The sequence below is a fragment of the Dicentrarchus labrax genome, unplaced genomic scaffold, assembly GCF_905237075.1.
Source record: "Dicentrarchus labrax unplaced genomic scaffold, dlabrax2021, whole genome shotgun sequence".
Taxonomy (NCBI): domain Eukaryota; kingdom Metazoa; phylum Chordata; class Actinopteri; family Moronidae; genus Dicentrarchus; species Dicentrarchus labrax.
Genome location: NW_026136702.1, coordinates 15,593,717 through 15,615,183, shown reverse-complemented (window position 1 = coordinate 15,615,183; position 21,467 = coordinate 15,593,717). Strand labels below are relative to the sequence as shown.

The window sequence follows — 21,467 nt, the reverse complement described above, 5'->3', positions numbered from 1 at the left end:
ACTCAAAAACCATGAAGCTCGAAATGCAAACTGGCAGGAGACATAAACAACATCGGACATCTAATTTCCTAACTGCTCCACTTCATGATCGTTTCCTGTAATTACAACTCCACCGTAAACACAGAACACTTCCTGTGGCAGCTGAAGATAACTGCAGCTTCTAATATAAATATTACTGTAATCTTATAATAAATTAATCAGACTGCAGAACAAGCAAGCCCTCATGCAAAAGCGGTACTTTAAAAAGAACTTCACGTCTGCAGGATAGGTCCGAGAAGGATATAGGAGTGTGAGCAGCGCTGCAGGCTGAGGCTAAGGTGCTGAAGACGGCTGATAGGAAGTGGTTCTAACCACTGACATAGAAGGCTGTCAGGGCTCAACAGCCTCCAGGCAGCAAAACTTTGACAGTGACATTTAAGTTAGACGCTGAAGACACAATAGTCGGTTGACACTGTGGCCAAGGTCTCGCAGCTTGTGAAAAGGTTTCATCCCCTCTCTTTGGCCCTCATTTTTCATTGTTTTAACATTTTTGGCACATTTACTGGTGTATGAACTTGTCACACCATAATTATAGTCACATTTCACGAGTCACACTAATTTGTGACTTGTCAAAGGAACTAGGTGCGCCAGTGATGAACTTCATTATTAAAGACTCTAAAGTCTAAATGCTAAAGTCATTCAGGGTTGCACAAAAATAATTCATGCACCACTTTATAGGTAAAGTAAATACAGTATAGATAAAGATAGAAGAAAAGGAACTGAGAAAGAAAGAAAGTTTTTCATGTTTGCTTATTTGAGGTATCCAGAGCAAAAAGCGAGAGGAAGAGGGAGGGAAAGTTTTCTGTGTAGGAGTACAGGAAACCCATAGATACAAATATTGCCAGTGCTCATTTATTAGTCATATAGAGATGCTGCCTGACAGGAGCAACAAGTGTTTGTATTGGTTATGAAAGAGGGTGACAGTTTAGTAGGTTACTGATGTCTCAGCTGAGTTGTAAAACAAATGGTTGACAAAATTATGCAGGAATTCAATTTAAATGTATAAAACAGCATCATATAGTTCAACAAGTTTGCTCTCAACCTCAACCTTAAGATCCTATGATAGGATTTACACTAACACTTGAATAGGTTGCCTTTGTTATACAGTTTGGGGTAAAATTGTGTGCTTTGTCCTACCTGAGCGGGCCCCCCTGAGCCTGAACAGCACCCTGGAGCGAAATCCGGAGGTGTCACTTTTAGACCGGGACCTGGGGAGAGGCCACAGCAGAGGAAAATGCCTCATCTCCTTGTGGGTGTCCCCCTCCTCTTCCATGGTTGCGTTCTCTGTCAGCCCGCGGGAGAGGGGTGGCAGACTCACAGTGACAAGAAGACAAGTAAAACTCACATAAACCTCATCATCAGCAGCAGCCAGCCAGCCAGCCAGCCCGCCTTTCCTTTTCACTACCTACTCAAACTTTTTTTCTGCAGCAGGCATTGGGTGTTTGTGTGTGTGTGTGTGTGTGTGTGTGTGTGTGTGTGTTCCTGTTTGTTCACGCCCATCGTTTCTGAAAGACAGGTTGCTTTTATGAAATGTGTCTGAAATGTGATCTGACTGCTAAGAGGGGACTTGTGCAAGGCAATGCTCACTACAAGGCCATTATCTGACTGACTGCTAAACCTGTTCTTTTAAGTTTGACTGTAGGCTAAATGTCACATTGTCTGATGCACTGCAGGAAACTTACATATAGCCTCTTTTTATTAATAGCCTGCTGGCAATAATGTGTATGTAAGGTTGTCATTTTTTTGTGTAGATTTGCCCTTTGCTGGGATTGCTGTTTATACATACATATTAAAACATGAGCTGCAGTCAATAGGCTGAACAGAAACTGCAGCCACATTGAAATAAAATCCATAGCTTCCTTTTGCTTATGATGAGCGGCGAACACAATATTCAGTTATTTGTTTGTTTGAAAGAATTGGTCCGTTGCTAAGTAAAAATTACCCCATTAATGTTACGCAATGACAAAGTGTCAATGCAACATCATGGAAGAGAGTCAGCACTAAGTGGCTGCAGCTTTTAAACGTTAGATGTCGCTAAATCACCACTGTGGTCATTCTGCTCTCCATGTGTTGATGATACCCAATGCTTGTCTCATTCTTTACTCCTAGAGGTGATAAAAGGAAAGAGCTCTCACTCTGGTCTCCTTTTCGAGACAAAAAAAATAACAAAAAGGGGCTTCAAGATAAAAAAAAATATTAAGTATGATAAGTTAACAGGCCTAATAAAAAAAAAAAAACAATATAGCTTTTCACTTCACAAAAGGAAAATATGCATTGTTTTGCACAGTTTATATCCTCCCTCAGAAAAAAAATCTTTAATTCGATAAAGAAAATATAAGAAAAACTAGGCTATATTTTGTAGGGTTTTACCTGAGAAAGTCTTCAATCTCATTTTGTTAAAAAAAAATTGTGAGAACCCAGAAAGTGAATTATATTGTATCATTACATCCCTGCCTGTTGTTTTTGTCCCTTAATAGTGGACAGGTCTATCAGGTGAACACCTGGAAAAAACTAATATTTGGAACATGTAAGGTTTAACATGGCAGAGGTGGACTATGCTGCAAGAGTGTGGTGAATTTCCATTTCCACCACCACCACCAGAGTGATCCTCTTCACTATAACCGATCTGTGCTCCACCAGCAGCGGCGCTGGAGCTCTGTCCTGGATCGGTGGAGATGGGTTGAGGCGGAGAGGAGCACCGACACCAACGGCCGCTGAGCGAAGCAGTTACAGTTACAGAAGACTCGGGTAAGGGGACCCGGGACCCGGTGAACAAAACGGAGTTAATACCAATTAATAAACGCAGCTTTGGTGTTTGGCACAGCTAAAGTTGCCGGTTGTATCTTGACGATACTGTCAAAGACGAGTCGCCAATGTTAGCTAGGTTAGGTCATCGTGTATGATTAAACTTTGCCAGACCGTCAGATAAAATGAGCTAATAGTGAGGCGCTCTCGTTTACAGCACATACAACCATACAGAAAGGGCTGTAGTTTTAAGCGTTGGATTGATATCTTAGGTTTAAATGCTGTGTATATTTGTAAGTTTGTGGTGTGAAGTAGTTGCTAATAGCGGGCTAACCTGAGCCATATCTCAGTTAACTTCAGGCCAGCGAGTCGTTGATGCTGCTAACACAAATGTGTAAATCTGACGTGTCTAACGTGAGCTAACGTTAGCTGTCTGTGAGTGTTCACGTTAGATGTTTGTTTGTACGTTATTCCCGCGTTGAAGTTGGAAGCTCGTTGGCTAGTAAATGGTTTTGGTTTTTAGTAAGTCAAGGCGCAGTTAATGTTACTAGTTAAACCCAGTGAGCATCTTCGTTTTGTCCTGTCTGGAAGCATTAAAAAGCCTCACTAGCATACTGTTGTGGAAACCACGACCCTGCCTGACTGAGTAATTGTGAAGGCCAAAGCCTGTCAAACCTGCTGGCTTTATGTGCAGCTTTCAGAGCCAGAGTTTGACCACAAATTACTCTTTTCAGCTGAACCGGAATGACCCATCCCAACTTTGACCTGTAGAGATCCAATTAACTCCAGGTACTAGCCCTTTCCCCAGATCGCCTCTGGACCCCCCCCATAGCATTTTTTACCTCAATGCTTTTTTCTCTCCCTTTTGGTCTCTTTGAAACCAAATGCTCAACTACTAGTGTAGTGGACAATAAAATTAGATGTCCTCAACACCTAGATGTGCTTTGTAGTTCATAATGTAGGTGGGAGATTAAAACAACACAAGGTGTCTGCTTTACAGTAGGGCTGCACGGTATGATACAAAAAGCACATTATTTAGACAGATATTATGGTTGCAATGTGATTCACGTTCTTGGGAATGACTGTTTTTGCATCACAGTTTTAATTTTCACTTATTAAACTATTAAAAACATGATAATATGACATTTGTTGGGGCCTGTACCAAACAGACATGTTTCCTTACGTCTGGAGATACAAGATTTGTGTGTCAGGGAATCTGCACTATCCAGTAGTAATTACAATGCCTTGTCACATATTTTACCTTTATCAAATATTACAGCCTCTGGGATTTGGATATTACACTTGGCCATATTGTAATATTGATAATATTTCAGTTGATAGTGCAGCCCTACCTTACAGTCACTGTTTACATCTGTTGTGTGACATTAAGTGATACGGCAGTGGTCATGAAAAGAAAACACTGAGATCCATCCAGCTGGCCCTTACTGTTGTTTTATGGCTTCTCCTGTGTGACCAGTTGGCTGCCATGTGACAAAGCCTTCCAGCAAATGTAAAGAGCGAGTTAACCTCTGTTAACCAATCACACAGTCTTATGAGACCTTCTTCCGAGTTAGACTTTTGAACTTGCTTGTGTCTTCTGGTTGTTACTTTGCATATTTATTTTGTTAGTACACCCCTGTCACTTGCTCTTGTTCACTGAACGTCTTTTTCCAGTATTGCGTAAATTACACAGGAAGCCCTGCTTTGTAACTTCACACTTGTGAGCCCAGACAGAATGAGTACATTTGTACAGGTACACTAGTATCCTGGCAATGATCTGTTTCGGAAGTATCCTAGTTATGTGTTTGACTATGTGAAAATCATATCCTGGCTTCAGAAACTCAAATGCGTGACCTGGAGTACTCAATAGAAACTCAGATACTGTGTGTGTTTGTCTTCATAACAATGGAGGGATTACACAAGTGCCGGTAATTAGTCCGTTTAAAAAAAAAAGAAAAAAAAGAAGATAATAAATACATCTATGGTCTAGAATAAATGTAAAAGTCTGACATGGTTACGCAGCTTTATATAATATTGTCATACGGGATTGTCAGAGAATATACATTGTCAGTTTCTTCTTTAATTGCTGGTGATAAGACAGAGAAGCCAAATCCAGCGCAGTCATACATGCAGTCATACATGCAGTCATACATGCAGACATACTGCATGTTCCTCAGCCATAAAACAAGCTGGGTTTATCTTTAACTACTGAGCTTACTCATGATGTGAAGGAGTGAGAGACTTTCCTGCAATGATTGATGATCAGAAACCCTGCTTTAAAGTTGTGATTGTGTTTATGGAGAAAACTGAATAACCAGTGTTCTCATGTTCCACATCAACATCATATCCAGATCATGATACCATTTGTTAACGTAGTGCTGTCTGACATAACATCAGAGACTCCTCAGTGATCATCTTAGTCGCTTTAGTTGCTTTAGTGGGAATTTATTGCGTTTGAAACATTCACGTCAGGTGAATTGTGTTAACATTAGATAGGTATATCGGCTCGACCATGTCCCTGCAGATGTTAAGTAACTGCAGATATGTTGGTATCTGTGAATTTGACGGCAAGTATGTTGCAACAAACTGCTGCACTGAGATGCCAAAGATATGTCTATTGTATTTAGAAAATGTGTCTCTGTTACATAGTGACAAGCAATGAGGATATTTTTCAACAGTTAAAGCTGCAGTAAGTCTTTTTTCTCTTTTTTCTCTTTTTTGGGGGGTGGGGGGTGGGGGGACTTTTAGCCAGTGGAAATACAACACCTTCTAAGTTGATATGGTGAACTGGTGGTCCCACATCCAGCATATTTACACAACCACCAGTTACTTTACAGAGCAACATTATCACTCATTTAGAGTTGGATTTCTGCCCACCTGTCGAATGTCCAATATACACTGTGTTTTTGGTCCCTTGAGGGAGACCAGCTGCTAAATGCTCCATCATGTTCAGCAGCTAGTCACTAGCAGTTTGTCAGCTGTCTGATCCTGAGCAGGTCATGCACAGCAGGGATGGGATGATATATGATATTATTGCACATTGGGATAAAACAAATTGTGAATCTGGATGATTGTGACTATTCTCAGATGGCTTGACTTGAAAAAGCAGTAAAGCTCGCCAGCATGCAGTCTATATTGATTTCTTGATTTAATCTGGACAAGGGGGACCCCCACATCTTTCCAGTCATTCCAAAATCCTAAGCCTGTCCAAACATGTATAAATATTTATTATAGGAACTTAAAACTGTCTTGTCCAGTAGATATCTTAGTCACAATTCTTTTTAAACAACAATTATGAGCCTTATTGAAAATATTAAATATGTTGTGTTGGTTAAAGAATGAATAGTGGCCTTTGTATTTCTATTCTATTTCTCTCTTCTCTTACTATAGTCTTACTATAGTTATCATACCTACTGTTCCGCCCTGAATTTGAAAATAGCCCACCAGTTGTCTTTGAAACGAGAATACTATGTAGTGTAGATGGTTGCCTGTTCAACCATTTTGGAGTTTTGTTTTGCACTGCCTCTATCTATCTATTCTGCATCACTCAAATGCACAAGCATGCATGCAGATGAACTTGTGCACAGCACCTAATTTACATGATCACTAAACTCGACAGAGGCTCCTCTCACTCTCACATGACAATTACTGTTTGTGTAGAGTCGAGATAGTTGCCTCTGACAGTGTCGCTCCTTTCTCGTGCCTGTGTGTCAAATGGGATGACTCGGGTCGACGCTGCGGCTAACTGAGATGCTCTCAGCTCGGAGTCCATGCACAACAACCGGGCCTTTTGTCCCGGCTTTGCCCCCATCCACCCACGCAGTGCTCATAATGTCCCGGAGAAAGAGCGTCTTTATCTGTGCTTTCCAAAGACTCATCCCAATCACATATTTTAGGCTCAGTCCAAAAAGACAGCAGCTTAAACAGGCTAATGACAATATTCCTACAGTAATGCTGCACCCACCCACCCACAAAGAGTTTGACAGTGACGTGTGTGCGTTCACACTCGTAGGACAAAACAGATGCACTCTAATCATTTACTTTTTTGTTGACTGAGCTGTAGGTTTCAGGGGTTGTGTCAGACTTCAGCAAGTTAAATATTGCATACGGTATTCTCTCATGCGCAGCTTCTGAGGGCGTTTGTGTTGTTTCTTTGTGTCGAACATGGCTGAGCTCAATGGTGATTTTTTTTCTTTTTGACCATGCTCAAGTGGGTGCTCAGCTGTGGAGGGAAGGAGGGGACAGAAGGGGCCGGCCAGAGGCTTGCCAAATCGGATGAGAGAGCAGTTGGGAGGAGATAGCACAGAAAGTGAGAGAGGAGAGTGCAGCAAGAGAGGACGAGGGAGAAGGAAAGAAAGAGAGCAAGCCAGGGCGGGAGGAGGAGGAGGAGGAGGAGGAGGAGGTAGAAGAGAGAGTGACAGTGTGTTACAAGAGAGAAAAGAGGGACTCAGAGAGAGCAAAAGAGGGAGAGAGAGAGAGAGAGAGAGTGGGTGAGGCTGATATAAAAGGATAAAGGCGGGGTTGTGGTTTGTGTCACATGATCCCCTGGCAGGCTGTAGCCTAGTGAGCTCCAGGTGGCAGAGAGACCAGAGATACAGTGGATACAGAGAGAAAGAGGGAGCAGGATACGCTAGCATGGCTCACCACAAAGACAACTGAAATCCCTTATTTACTCCCTCCCTCCTCACACGTGTCTTTTTCCACTCTTTTTCTCTCGGTCCTTTAGGAGTTCTCCCCGGTCCCACTTGGCCCCCGCTCTGCTCCATTCCCGGCCCCAGCAGGCCAGGGAATGTCCCGGCGGTGAGATGCCTTATGTGGACCGACAGAACCGCATCTGTGGCTTCCTGGACATAGAGGAGAACGAGAGCAGTGGCAAGTTCCTGCGTCGTTACTTCATACTGGACACGCAGCAGGGAAGCTTGGTGTGGTTCATGGACAACCCACAGGTAATTACACAGGGCTGTGTTAGCTTAGCTTTTAGCTTTATTTTGGGGGTTTCCAGGTTTCTGCACAGGCTAACGTTTAATTTGTTGATGGAAAACTGGACAGTTTACAGGCAACTGCATGCCTGCTATTGTTAGTTATCAATGTGGATGATCAGCTCTCATGCAACTGCAGGCTACTGCTAGCTAAGCTGTCTTCATTCATTATGAACACAAAGCCAAGTTCAGGCTAACTGTTTCCATAAAAGGATGGGAGAACTTGTATTATGTAATTCTAGTTGACAGCAATTAGGAAGCACATATTACACTCACAGGAGTAGGTCAGGTGTAATGGTGTGTTTGTGTTTTAGCTATCAGAAGACATTTTTTTTTTAGAATGAACTGATGTTTAACTCTAAACCTGGTATACGTTTTTTGTTGTCTAGTCCTCTGGATGAGTCTGTGCAGTGGGCACTGATATTTGCGTTGACCACAGCGGTCGTCATTTTCTGACTCACAGTGTCACAGTTATTGCAGTGTAACTCTCTTCTTGGTTTGTACATCATGCTGGTTTGGATATGCTGTATTTGTAAGTGCGCTGTTACATGAAGTATTCATAAATCATGTAGTGCAGGGGAGATTTTAAATAATTCAGTAAGTCCCTTTCTTTTTATAGATTGAAAAAGCTTAAATTTTAATGATGTTAAATCTGGATCCCCTAGTTTCAGAAGTGCAGCAAGAAACTGAAATTAACTACTACGGGGTGCACAGTATACTGTACTTACTATTGACTTAGTCTGCTGAACTTGACTTCACTCTCCTACCGCATTGCATTCTGTCGTTAATCCACAGCTAAGGCCTTAGTAAAGTAGTGAATGGTTAGCTTTCTGTTTTTGCCCATATTGTTCTTTTTATCATTCTCCCACAGAACCTGCCTATTGGTGCAGACTGTATGGGCTCCCTCAAGCTCACCTACATCTCTAAGGTAAGAAGAAACATTACCACCGAAGCTTATCTGACACTAACATGATAAGATTCTGTATAAATAGAATCCATTTACAGTATTTGGTTAAACTGGAAGGCTAACAGTTGTGTGCTTTGTCCTCCTTTAGGTCAGCGATGCCACTAAGCTGAGGCCTAAGGCAGAGTTCTGTTTTGGTAAGAAAACACTGATCATCTCAATCTTGCCATTTGTTATTAGTTTCCTCAGAAAATACAGTTTAAATCATTGTTTTCTAACTTGGGTCTTAGCTTATGAAAAAAAAACTTACATCTTGTAAAAGTATAGAACGTAAAAAAAACCCTGCTGGGCTATGCAAACATCAGCATCACATGTTGACAAAGCTGAGTACACTTAATATAACCTAACGGAGGAATGTTTGTTGTCCTTCTCTGCCCTCTAAACATGGTCAAGCACTGCTCTCCACATACGTTCTCTGCCACTGACCAGGCAGCCTTGTTCAACATTGTCTGTTTAGCCAACACGCAAAGATGCAGGAGGCGACAACATGGTTGTGTTGACACCTGATGAGTTCTCTTGGATCATCATATTTCTACATTTGATACATTCAGAATCTTGGTAATTAGACATTTCTCCCAAGAGTCCTTTTTTTATAATTGTACTACTACAGAGAGGCAGAGGTTTTTGATTCTTCCATCTTTCCTATTAATGTAAATACTAATGGTGCCTTGTGGAGTTGAAAGTCCCATTTGTAATTTACCCCAGAATAAATGCAGTAATAGAGACTGGGTTGTGGAAAAGACACCAAATGAAAAATGCACACGTACAATAATAATAATTTAACTTAAAAAAAAAGATTTACTAATTAAAATCTGACTTAGTTTCTCTGCGTTGAAAGGCCCTTGTTTCTATCCTTCACGACAACTTGTGTGTGGGTTCAAAATACTGACCCCTAGGTCTGGGGTATGCTAGAAAGGAACTGGTTTGTATGACGGGCTTCCAACCACACTTATAAATAGGGTGAAAATCTGTCATAATTTCAGACAGATACATCTCTCCTGCGTGGCGCTCAGTTGTTCACATGAAAAGTGCCACAAATAGTTTTGTAATGGAAGAAGAAGAGAGCTAGAGCAAGAAGTTGTCCTGGCTCACCTCCACACTGCTGGCCAGTCGCAGCCTGAAGTGGGTGTAAATGTCAGTTTTGGAAAGTTACAGAAATGTTTGGTCACAGTTCCCTCAAATCCAGCGACAAAGAGGTGTGTGGGGGCGGAGTTTCTGAAGCTATTTTACCATCCAACAAGCAGTTCTCAAGGGGTGGGACGATGAATTTCCAGTATTGTGATATATCCTCACATGGCTTGACTAGAGAAAAGCTGTCTAGCTCGCCAGCATGCATTCCTGTAATGATTTCCTGATTTATTTTGAGCGAGGGGACAAGGGAGAGTCCACATCTTTCAAGTCATACAAAAATCCAAAACCTGTCACCATGGCTGAAGGCTCGGTTAATTTAAACCGGATGTGTGGCAATAGTATAAATTGCAAATCAAAGAAGAGGGGAATGTGATGAAATAAATATATGTGTTTGTAAGGTCAAGTGATTCCTGTATATTTAAGTGCCATTTTAAAAGTATGAAATATACTTGCAGTAATGCCGTGTATTGCAATTATTTTGGTCGAGATAATCGGGACATTAAATTTTCATATTGTTCCATGCCAGTTCTGATATCTGTCCCCCATCGGTCTGCTATATGTATCTATATGTCCCCTGATTCACTAGTGGACATTGTGCAACAAAGATATTGCTATATCTTGACATTTATCCTTGTCCTCTCACCTTGTGTGGTCAGGATGGAAATGAAAAATTTTGCATAAATATGGACCGTCATCTGGTTATTTAGGAGTAAACCTCCATTCCCTGTTTTTGTTTACTAGCCCCTCTCCTCCTCTTCCAGCCGCTTCAATGGCAGGAAATACTAGCGTGTTGACGACCGTGACTGTGCGTGTGTCTGGCTGCGTGAGCACACCAGTTGCCTTGTTGAGATTTCGACAGGATGCCAACATCCTAATCGGAACCTGATTCAGAGATGTATGAAGTTATTTTTACACTGCCGTTTGTGGGCCACATGTTTTGCTGATATCTACGAATCCTCCCCCCCCCCACATTCCTGCATCTAGCAACTTAAGAAGAAACAGAAAAAGTAGGTAATCGCTGTCACAGTCAACAAGTAGAGACCTGATTGCAATCTGTTATTGATGATGGATAGGCCTGTGCCATACGTGTGTTGGTGGTAGAGATCAAGAGTGGCGCATTTGTGTGAACTCTGGTGCTTGGCTGCAGTTCTAAGCAGCACACATTGTTTTATAATGTGTAACTGTGAGTCAAATCCCCCCAAATTTCACCCTTAACAGTCAGTTTACCTCTCCCAAACATATAGTGGACATTTAAAGGTTGAATTAATTCATGCTGGTCATCTGAATGAGACTAGACAGACAGATTCATTTACAGGGAAGTGGAAAAAGGAGAGGGAGTGAAGTCTTGCATGTGTCTAAGAGCTGGACCCAACACACAGAGCAAGGAAGAATGATCCTCATTGTGCCACAGAGTTTGAGCTCTCAGTGCCGTTTACAGCTCACCCCCGCCAGATTTACCAGTCCAGCTTTAATGTAATTTATTCACACGGTGTCGAAAGGAAATAGAGGAGACACAAGGACGGTTTGAGCTGCCGAATTGAAGGATTTATGGAAGAGAGAGGGAGAGAGAATGAGAGACTTGAGTTCTTTCAGCTTTTAAATCCTGATCCATAGCTAATCAGCATTTGACCCAAAAATTTCTTTGTGATTGAAAACAGGGTTTGCTCATGTTCACATGGGTGTGAAAATATGCAAGAATATTTGGTGGTTTGTAGCCGTGGGCTTTTTTTTTTTTTTTCTTCTCATGGTGGGTAGCGGGTGGGTAGGTGGTGGCAGACTGAAGCAGCTGGATCTAGCTGGGTCATCATCCACATGGAGAGACTGCTGCTGGTAGTGTGTGGGAGAGTCCCTTGGCTCAGTTATGTTTCACTTCCAGAGAAATCTTTGGCAGTGGATCTCTTTGCTCCCGTCATATTTTCTGTACAAGAATGGCAACACCCCGTTTATTGTACATCTTTCTACCTGTATTTCTTATTTGTATGTGAATTATATTGAACTTAAAATGAATCAGATGATGTGTAAAGAATGTAGTCTGACTGTGACTGAAGATATCTTAATATACTTTCACTCATACTGTTCCCACTGCTGTTCTTTTTACGATCTATTAGTCATCAATGCTGGGATGAGGAAGTTCTTCCTGCAGGCCAACGACCAGCAGGACCTCGTAGACTGGGTGAACGCTCTCAATAAAGCTACCAAGATCACCGTGAGTCAAACCCACGCATAAAAACATACGCTGCATCTCTGATTCAGCTGTACTAATCTGTTCTTTTTGGCTCATGTTTTATCACTTGGAGAAACTTTTATTTCTTCCTCTTCTGTAGAAATGAATGAGTGGACTGTCAAGTAACTAGAAAGGAGTGAGTCAGAGCATGACTAACAGGATGCTGTATTGTTTTATGGAGTGCTTGGATAAAGGACTGTTTCCATTGTTCTCCATGAAGCCATTACCATCCAGAAAGAAAATGTGTTACAGGCTTGTGAACTTCTGCATACATACAAGTGACATATTTTATCTACAGAGAAAAAGGCCAGCCTACACCTGAAGTCCACAAAACCCCCTGTTTCTATCTGGTATTTGTGTGTTAACAGCTCCCCTCAGATTCATCAGCTTTAATGTGTGTCTGTTTTCCTAAGGTACCAAAGTTGTCTGATGGGCAGCAGAATGCAGAGAACCAGAAGGCTTTGCCAGATGTCGTAGGGCCCAAGAAACAAGTTTCCTATAAGACAGAGATCATTGGAGGAGTCCCCATCGTCACCCAGACACAGGTAAAACATCACCCACAGCACCCAACATACTGTATTTATATTCATGCACATAAGCACACTTAATGTTTTGACACCCACAGGAAAACTGTTGGCAAAATACTATATTATGTATATATAAATGTGTATTATTTAAAAAAAAAACATAATTTTGTTATTAATTATATTTTATATCCTGCTACACTGCTTTACCTTTAACTCAAACTTCTGTCTCACCAGGATTGTGGCCGATGTCATTTGTGTTTGTAGAATCCTCGGCATAAACTTCTTATCGACTGTATGAAAACCTATGTTTGTATGTTTTATTAAAATGTTCTTGGAACTTGCACTGACACAATATTTCTGGTGTCCTTCACCCTCAAGCATGAAGGTGGTGATGGTGTAGACAGAGCGGAGCGTGAGGCCATGCATCGCTCCCACAGCCAGCTGCCATACTTCCTGGGAAGGCCGACTCAGGAGCACACAGTCATCAAGTCTGGCTACTGCGTCAAGCAGGGCGCTGTGGTGAGTGCCACTCTCTCTGTTGATTGTCTTTTGGGTTAAGATGGTTTCACTTCGTTTTCTGGTACTATTCAGAGACGTTGGGACTCTTGAAACATCTTTCAAATTAGGCGTGTAGTTTTGGCTGGGTATCACTGGCTGCATGCAGTGCTAGCTACACTCTGATCTGTATATCCACTGCATTTAGCAATCATCACTAACATGCAGCAACATTTATGATTAATGGCAGCAGTATACATCAATAGCAACTTCACGAGGGAGAGAATGTAAAGTCTTATGACTTAGTGAATGCGAGGTGATAAGAATTCAGCTTGATAATGGTAAAGAATTTTGTTGCCTAAAGAATGGCAACTTTTCAAGTTATAAATTCCCAATGATAATAAACTTCCCTCTTTATTGTATGTAGAGGGTGAAATAGCGCAATGTGTACAAAGTATAAGTAGAATTTCATTATTATCGTAATCTTGTTTTGTCTGGAAATTATACCAAATCTCTGAACGTCTTTTCCTCTTTTCCCCCCAGATGAGGAACTGGAAACGGCGGTATTTCCTGCTGGAGGAAAACTCAATGAGTTACTTCAAGTCAGATTTGGTAATTAACTTTGATTAAGTTTTGCGAAGCTGTTAAGGAATGTTTTTATTGACGATGCATGTGGGTTGGATTCACCCCACAGTCACAGTCACAGAGGCAGAGTAACAGCAAACACACAGTCCCGAGTTCTAACATGTTTTATCCGCAGTCTGTGGAATTCAATGCCTTCACCTCACATGTCCTATCATGCCTTGTCCCCCCCCGGCCTTTCTTACACACATACACACACAGACTGTCCTCAGGATAATACTGCACGTCCCATACCCCGTCCTTGTCCGGGGCTGCCCTTATTTGACAGCTTTATCTGTCTATTTGGCTATCAACAGGCCCCAAGGACACAGACTCTGTGTCTGCTGTATCAAATGGCCGGGTCAAGAAAGTTACCACCATCAGGGATTTTAGTTTGCAGTCTACTACTTCTAGGAAAGTTCCCTGTCTTCTGTCCCTCTTACACAGAACAACTCTGCCTTGTTTTTATATTAGCAAAAAAAAAATTTAATATACATGTAAATCATCATATTTATCCTGTGTTTTTAAGTTGTTAGGTTTTGGCTTATTTAAGTATTATTAATGGTTACTTTCTGGACTTTAGGAGAAAGAGCCTCTGAGAATGATCCCACTAAAGGAAGTTCACAAAGTCCAGGAGTGCAAACAGAGGTATTTAACATGTCCCGGCATTTTCCTATTGTACAAAAAATGTCTTTTGTCCAGGAGGATGGTGTTTACCTTCTCTGATGTAGATGAAGATAAACATGAGATGAATTTGATCTGACTTGTTTTCCACTTTTCTTGTAGTGACATCATGATGAGAGATAATCTGTTTGAAGTCGTCACCACATCAAGGACATTTTACATACAGGTAGAATGTTTTCAGTGGTAAAAGGAATGTACAATAGATTCCATTACAGTTCTGCAGTGTTTGTAAACACTGATTGTCTCCAAATCTATCCACAGTGTTTTCCCCACTGTCCTCAATGTCCTTTTATTTTATGTTTTCACTAGGCGGATAGCCCAGAGGAGATGCACAGCTGGATCAAGGCTGTCTCAGGGGCCATTGTGGCCCAGCGGGGGCCTGGGAGGTCCGCTGCCACAGTATGTATCTTGCACTACAGTACAGCACAATGTTACCATAGAATGGATTCAAGTAATAATAATAGTACACTTCAGATTTCAGAGACCTCAAATGTGAAGAAGGGAAATGACATGAGACTCGCTTACTGAGTGACATCTGGTGGTATGAGGAGTCAAGTCGAGATTATTCACAAGACTTATTTGTATTTTTTCACTCATGTCATTTATTGATTATTCTTTGCAGTTTCTTACTATCACAAGAACTCTTACACCTGAAAGCTAAAGAGATGCAGAGTAGCAGAAACAGTAGTTTGGCAGTAGTATGTTTCAGATGAATTTACCGTATGACTATCTGATCATATTTCAAGAATATGAAACCCAGGTGTTCCAGTTGTGGTTGTATAGTGATGAAGTTAAATTCTTCTCTGTGTACACATGTAGTTCCCAACTCCCAAGTCCAGGGCACAAAATTAGCACCAGCCATCAGCCAAATGCTGGTAAAATATGCAAGTGGCTGGTAGATTTGCTTCACTTACCAGCCAAAAAAAACCCCAATGTAATCTACTGAGTATCTGGTCAAAATTGAACCCTTCCTTCCTTCCTTCCTTCCTTCCTTCCTTCCTTCCTTGCCGGTGGACAAAAAAAGTCAGTTTTTGCCCGAGCCACAGATCAGTAGAAGGCCTTGGGACATTTGTAGCATGTTCTGCATTTTCCTCATCCCTCCTCGTCACCACCCAACAGCAAAGCAGGCTGTTTTTTTTACTGTACTTTCTTGGCTATGTAATGCCTTTTATCAGACCGTCAACAGTTGATAGATGACAGAAATGAGAGAGAGAGAGCGAGGATGAATGACGTGCAACAAAGGTCCCCAGCTGAATGCTATCTGGGGATGCTGTCGTTCATGTTGGGTGCCTTAACCCCTGAGCCACCAGGCGCCCCCTATACAGATTTGTTACCAAAGCAGGTCATCAGTACATGAGATAACCAGTGATGACAGACCGGCGTACTCGCACAGACCACAAAATCTGAGTTTAGAACTGCTTAATTAGTTCAATCAGAAGCATACATGCATCGTGAAGGGCAAAGTAGACTTGCCAGGTGAGAAGAGAGAAGTAAACAAGCTCCATAGTCCTGACTGCAGAGGAGACAGTGTCCTCTGCCGCAGTTGGTCCCTTCTGGTTAGACTGGAATCATTCTCAACAGCTCTGCGCTGTCTGTTTCTCTACAGTTCCCTCTTTCTTGCCTCCTGTGTCTTTCTTTCTCTTCTGCTTATATATTTTTTTTTTCTCTCACCTCATTTTTTCCTCTCCTCTGCCTCTTCTCTCTGTCCTCTTTTTCCCCTTTCTATCTTTCTTTGTCACATTCTCTCCACCTCCTCCTCTCCCTGTGGGCAGACAGCCCATCTGCTCTAATACTGCTTTGCACTGTGTTGTTGCAGATGCGGCAGGCCAGACGGCTGTCGAACCCCTGTATACAGAGGTATACGTCCCGAATCGGGGAGTGCAGCAGCACGTATGTCAGCTCGTCTAAATCCCCCCTTTTAAACTATAAGTTCACCTTTTTTTTTAATACTGTTTTCCACTCACTGGCTGGCCCTTTGTGGTTGTAGACCTTATGTGAGCAGATCAGATCTGACCGCACATCTGATGCTCCCTTTTTTTCTAAGAATCAACCACATCCTAAGTATGGCTGTGATAACCCAACAAGCGCTCTTCCCTTCAAGCCCTCGTCCTCACTGCTTCTCTTATCCACTTCTCCTACCTTGCTTTTCTTTCCGCCGCACTGTCACTTTAAGTTCAGCTTGAAGTTGAGCCCATTTCATTCAATGCGCTCAGATTTTCTCCAGTTAAACGCGTAACAAAAAAAAAAGAAAATGTTGTGTCAGGAGTTTCGAGGCTCAAGGTGTGCTTGATTTAGCTTCTCTCGCATGTGATGACTGTCGCCATGAGCATGGCAACTGAGATCAAGCACACCTCAAGTCAAATGCTAAAAAGTAATATTTTACTGAGGGTACAGAATGCCTTAACAGCTGGAATAAGACCACCTATCCATCGGAAAAGACCTGCAGTCACTGCCTCCCTCCCTCCCTTGTAGCTTCACTTGCACAGCTTTTACCTGTCCTCACCATTATTGATGTGTAAAATATAAATAAACACATGAATTCATCTCCAGTCAAAAACATGCACTCACCGCATGACGTATACCAGCTTAGCTATGAATACCTTAAGCCTGTTTCTGTCTCTGTCTTTATTACTGGGTACATGTGTCTTTCACACCTTCTGTTTCTCTTCCCTTCATGCTCTGTTATCTCTGCAGTCTGCTGCAGCTGTGTACCTGTCTTAGATGTGTGACATCCTGCTTGTCTCTCCTCCTCCCTCCTGTTCGCTGCCTGTATGTTTTTTCTCTTTCTCATACACACGATAATATACTTGTTTCCATGTTGACTTCCTATACCTTTTATTTGTGTGATGAATGTTTTGAACATTTTAACAGCTTTGAAATCAGGACTCCCCAGTGCTGAATCCACACGTCCACAGTCTCCAATTGTTTCTCATTGTGGCATGTTGATTTACATGTAAATATTTGGGTTTGTCAGAGCTGTTAGAGTGTACAAGAGGCTAATGGGACATGCATATATTATGAGATCATATTAATTAATCAGTAGTGCAGTGATCTGTGGGCAGTTTTTCAAGTCTCCAGTGTAGTATCTTTTCTAACCATCTGTCCCCTAAAATTCTACATGAGTTTGATTTAGGACCTTTGGATTCAGTATAAAGCATCGTTTAATACATATGTGACCTTCCCTTGGATTTTTAGACATGTTTGTTGCTAGGAAACTGATTCTTAAATATTGTGCCGCTTAAGTGGTGCTCTGTGGATTCACTGATGAGTTTCACAAGCTGAGTTGTGAGGGAGAAACTGCTGTGTAAAAAAAAAATGGATATTTTAAGGTCTACACAGATACTTGTCTGGGAGTCTTTTGGTGCTTTATAGCTGGGATGTTTCTCTAACCAACATTTCACCCACTGCTCAATGGCTACCCTTGTTTGCTTTCACTACCTCTGCTGTGTTTCTTCTTTCTTCCCATGCTTCTGTTCTGTGTTTCAGAGATTAAAATCTGACAGTGAAAAGCTGTGATATAATGAGCAACAACCAACCACTGCTTCCTAAGGCACTCTGCCCCTCCACTGCAACCTGTTGAGACTACTAAAAACTAAAAACCTGCTGACACTACTACCACTACTTCCGCTACCTCTACTACTACTGCTTCTACTACTACTACTACTACTACTACTACTACTACTACTACTACTACTACTGCTACTACCACCATCTCCACTTTCTAGCAATGCTACATTCTTCAGCACCTACAACCTTGAGTACCAACTCTGCTAAAAGCTGCATCAGGCTCCACATGCCGGTGTTAATTCCAAGTCTGTAACTCACTTTTTGCGCTTCTCAAGTGAACTACACATTTCAGGATTTCATTTTTCTCACTAACAACCACTCATCTTGTCTCCCTCACCCCTCGCTCTCTCTGTGTCCTCCCACTGTCTCTGCTACAGGAACACGGCAGCCGTTCCACTTTCTACCGCAGCCCCGCGGGTCCCCCCGTCCCTCGCTCGCCCATATCTGCCATGCAACCATGCTACCCAGAGTGGGGGGCTGCTGTCACGTGCGGCACACGCTCGCAGCCTGGCGTGGGACAGCGAGCACTTCATGAGCCTGCTGCCACGGCCCAGTCACAGCCACACGCCAGCACGCCTGTCCCTGCAGGAGACGCGCCTGGCAAAGTGACCTGCGAACCAACTGTGACCACCATCAACAACTCTGAGGAGTCACCGTGGCGACGGCGGAGCAGCTTTGAGCCCCACGTGCCCGAACCACCCCTGGACCTGGATGACGCTGACCTGCCGGTGAGCGAGGTCTGAGCCGTTGAACTGGACGTTAAAACGTGTTTGTCTGGATATGGACTCCACAGATAGAGAGGAAACTGTGCACAGTAAGTGTTTCAAAAGGGCAGGCATTGGTTTTCAAACCAAAGCTGTTGGCGGATGACAGCGTGCAACATCACAAACTCAACTTTTGAGCTCCTCCGTCAGTGCCGTCAGTGCCGTCAGTGCTCTAGAGACACACGTTGGGTCACCACTGAACTGCACTCGTGTGCCAAAGACAACCCAGTCTGCACCCACACCCCTCTGCCCGCCTGCTGTCGCATTTACAATCGTGTATTTATTTACTTACAGTTGATGTTGTTAAACAAAACTACACATTTTTAGTTTACTCGTGCTGATTAGAATTCAATGACAGAGCTTTATTTTAACCTGTACAGGCACAACGGTGTGTTCAACGGTCTTTGTGGGCGGAGGATGTTTGTAAACCACTTAGTGCCATGAAAATAAGGGAGCTTTCAAGCGCAAACTACTCTTGATTGAAAAGAGTGTTCAAACTAAAGACTTACTTTTCATCACCTTTCTAATCACTAATTTAAACTGTGCGATTTGATTCATACGCTCACTATTGTAACCCTGGATTTGTCTACTATTGTTTGCCAGTGTTAGGGATATGTGTCAAGCATAGTTTGAGATCAAATTCTCACTCTGATGCAAATTATAATTCAAAGATTCTGGACTGGTCTAGGACTAAATGCTGAAAGCTTAGTGTATGACCCAGTGTATATAGACCTATTTTTTTTTTTTTTTTATAAAGACTGACTGCCAAGACTGACTTAAATTTCTCTTTATTTTTAAATATTTCAGTGGGTTGCTCAATCATATAATGATGTGCTCACTTTTACCACAAGCTACATGTAAAGCTACAATGAATGGTCTTATAGATAAGCTTCCTCTGGAAGTAAAGTGAGTTTGACTGTTCAGAAGCCCATAAGAAAAACAACAGTTTTGGAAATTATATAAACTATATGTACATGCCTCACAACATGAATCAGCTTCTTTGTGGACTACATTTCAGCGTACCAGACTTTATGGACTCACTTTTGTGATACTAGAAGACATGAGAAAGGAACAATAGCGTTGTGAGTAAACAGGAAGTACAAGGAGTACGCTTATATATATTTTGTAATTCATAGTAATAAAACCTTCAGCAATAGGGCTGGGTCAGTTATAGATAAGCTTCATGTCCTGACAGACTGGGTAATAACGGGCTCATATGAGTTAACTTATGAACTAACTATGAGTCCATTGTTTGAATAACTGTATAAAAACCACGCAAACATTTTGGATTAACAAAAAAAAAAAACATTCAAGTTCAGACACTTCCGTTGCTTGTTACCATTTAAATGATTCCTCAGATTTTTTTTCTGTTTCATAGTTTTTGTTCATCTACGGCCGCTCTGTGTGTTGTGTGTTTGCAGAATAGAGCTGTGTTTGCAGATTTATTTTTTATATGCTTTTCGATGTTTCCTGATCGTATTCATTGTACCTGTGTCGCCAACCCAGCAGGAGGTCGCTGCCTCATGGTTTTATTTAAAAATGTCCCACTGTTGTCCTGCTAAATAATACACACTAATCTTTTTTAAAGTGCCTGCTTCATTTATGCCCTGCAAAGTTCAAGCTAGTTCACCCTGTTTCAGTCTGGTGTAATTGGTTTGAATTGTCTCTATTTATTATGTGGATGACTTGAAAGAAATAAACACTGAAAATGTGCTCAGGTTTCATGGATTGTCATTTAGTAGTGTGCTTTATTTATCTCCACAGAGCACAATCAGTCTGTGGAGGTAAATTGAGAGCTTTAGTTTAGTCTGGAAAGAAAGAAATGCACTGTTGCATGGCATTCATCACTCACCAAAGCTCCTTCTGCCCTCTTGTGGTGAGAGAAGACACTTTATTGAATGAATTCCAGTGGTACAAAACACCTTCTACAAGAATGAAAGCAAAGTAAGAGTGAGTGTCTGCTGGACACACCAAGCTTCACCAGTCCTTTAAAGTAAAATACACTGTGTTTCCTCCTTGTTTGTTTCTCTTCATTGGCCACATTTCTTCACCCAGCGCTTTTTTAATCCAATATTGGTACTGTAATTAACACCAGGGCAGAATATACATTATATTATGGCAAATGTGCGAAACCCACTTTTTAATATTCAGTGCATTAAACTGTGTTTCAACTTCAACAACTCACTTAGATTGCAATATGCCTGAAATTATTTTGGTGTATGATCATATAGTCACAACATTATTCCAGTAATCATAAACAGTCAAGTCCTGATTAAGAGTTAATTTTGCTCTTTTTACAATATAAATGACTAAAAAAGTAGTATTATTAGTGACAGTATCAAAAGTATTCATAGTGCAAAAACACTATATATATATATATATATATATATATATATATATATATATATATATATATATATATATATATATATATATATATATATATATATTTATATTGTTGGATTATTATTACTGATGCATCAAGGTGTATGTTTACTGTTGTAGTTGGTTGAGGTGGAGCTTACTATTTTAAATACTGCTGGATAGTTCAATTTGTAACTTCATCACGTTTCATAAATTTATTATATGTTTTGTAACGCTTAATCTGCACTCATAAGTAACAAAGTAAAATATTTCCATCTGAATTGGAGTAGAAGTATAAAGTACAAGTACCTCAAATTTGTACTTAAGTACTGTAAATGATCAAATGTACTTAGTTACATTCCA

The 21,467-nt window shown here is 41.4% G+C and overlaps 2 protein-coding genes across 11 annotated transcripts in view; one reads left to right on the top strand and one right to left on the bottom strand.

Moving 5' to 3' along the window:
• Nucleotides 1–1,413, bottom strand: part of phactr2 (phosphatase and actin regulator 2) — a 45,281-nt gene extending 43,868 nt beyond the window's left edge. The window contains exon 1 of one of the 2 annotated variants that reach the window (XM_051419894.1): nucleotides 1,177–1,413. In XM_051419894.1, the coding sequence (XP_051275854.1) occupies nucleotides 1,177–1,312 (136 nt within the window). In that variant the 5' untranslated portion in view covers nucleotides 1,313–1,413. The remainder of the gene's footprint in view (nucleotides 1–1,176) is intronic. The other variant, XM_051419916.1, reaches the window with a different exon arrangement.
• A 1,253-nt stretch (nucleotides 1,414–2,666) lies between these two features.
• LOC127374566 (pleckstrin homology domain-containing family A member 1) lies at nucleotides 2,667–20,453 on the top strand. 9 transcript variants are annotated; one of them, XR_007887037.1, is made up of 14 exons: nucleotides 2,667–2,787; nucleotides 7,511–7,730; nucleotides 8,635–8,691; nucleotides 8,819–8,864; nucleotides 11,967–12,064; nucleotides 12,496–12,627; nucleotides 12,988–13,128; nucleotides 13,648–13,716; nucleotides 14,309–14,373; nucleotides 14,512–14,575; nucleotides 14,719–14,808; nucleotides 16,226–16,299; nucleotides 17,104–18,221; nucleotides 18,354–18,451. XR_007887037.1 is itself a non-coding variant. In XM_051420063.1 (14 exons), the coding sequence occupies exons 2-14, from the start codon at nucleotides 7,590–7,592 to the stop codon at nucleotides 18,583–18,585; spliced, it is 1,284 nt and encodes a 427-aa protein (XP_051276023.1). In that variant the 5' UTR covers nucleotides 2,667–2,787; nucleotides 7,511–7,589; the 3' UTR covers nucleotides 18,586–18,719. The 9 variants fall into 9 exon arrangements, 8 of the variants coding, with proteins under 8 accessions (XP_051276023.1, XP_051276057.1, XP_051276043.1 ...); XM_051420063.1 differs by having other exon boundaries at nucleotides 17,104–17,178; nucleotides 18,354–18,719; XM_051420097.1 differs by lacking the exon at nucleotides 18,354–18,451 and having other exon boundaries at nucleotides 17,104–17,178; nucleotides 17,896–17,917.
• Nucleotides 20,454–21,467: the final 1,014 nt, after the last annotated feature.

Coding starts and splice junctions, on each gene's coding strand:
- LOC127374566 (XM_051420063.1), top strand. CDS start 7,590: ATGCCTTATGTGGACCGACAGAACCGCATCTGTGGCTTCCTGGACATA. Junction 12,628..12,987: donor CCATCGTCACCCAGACACAG/GTAAAACATCAC, acceptor TTCACCCTCAAG/CATGAAGGTGGTGATGGTGT. Junction 14,809..16,225: donor CTGGGAGGTCCGCTGCCACA/GTATGTATCTTG, acceptor GTGTTGTTGCAG/ATGCGGCAGGCCAGACGGCT.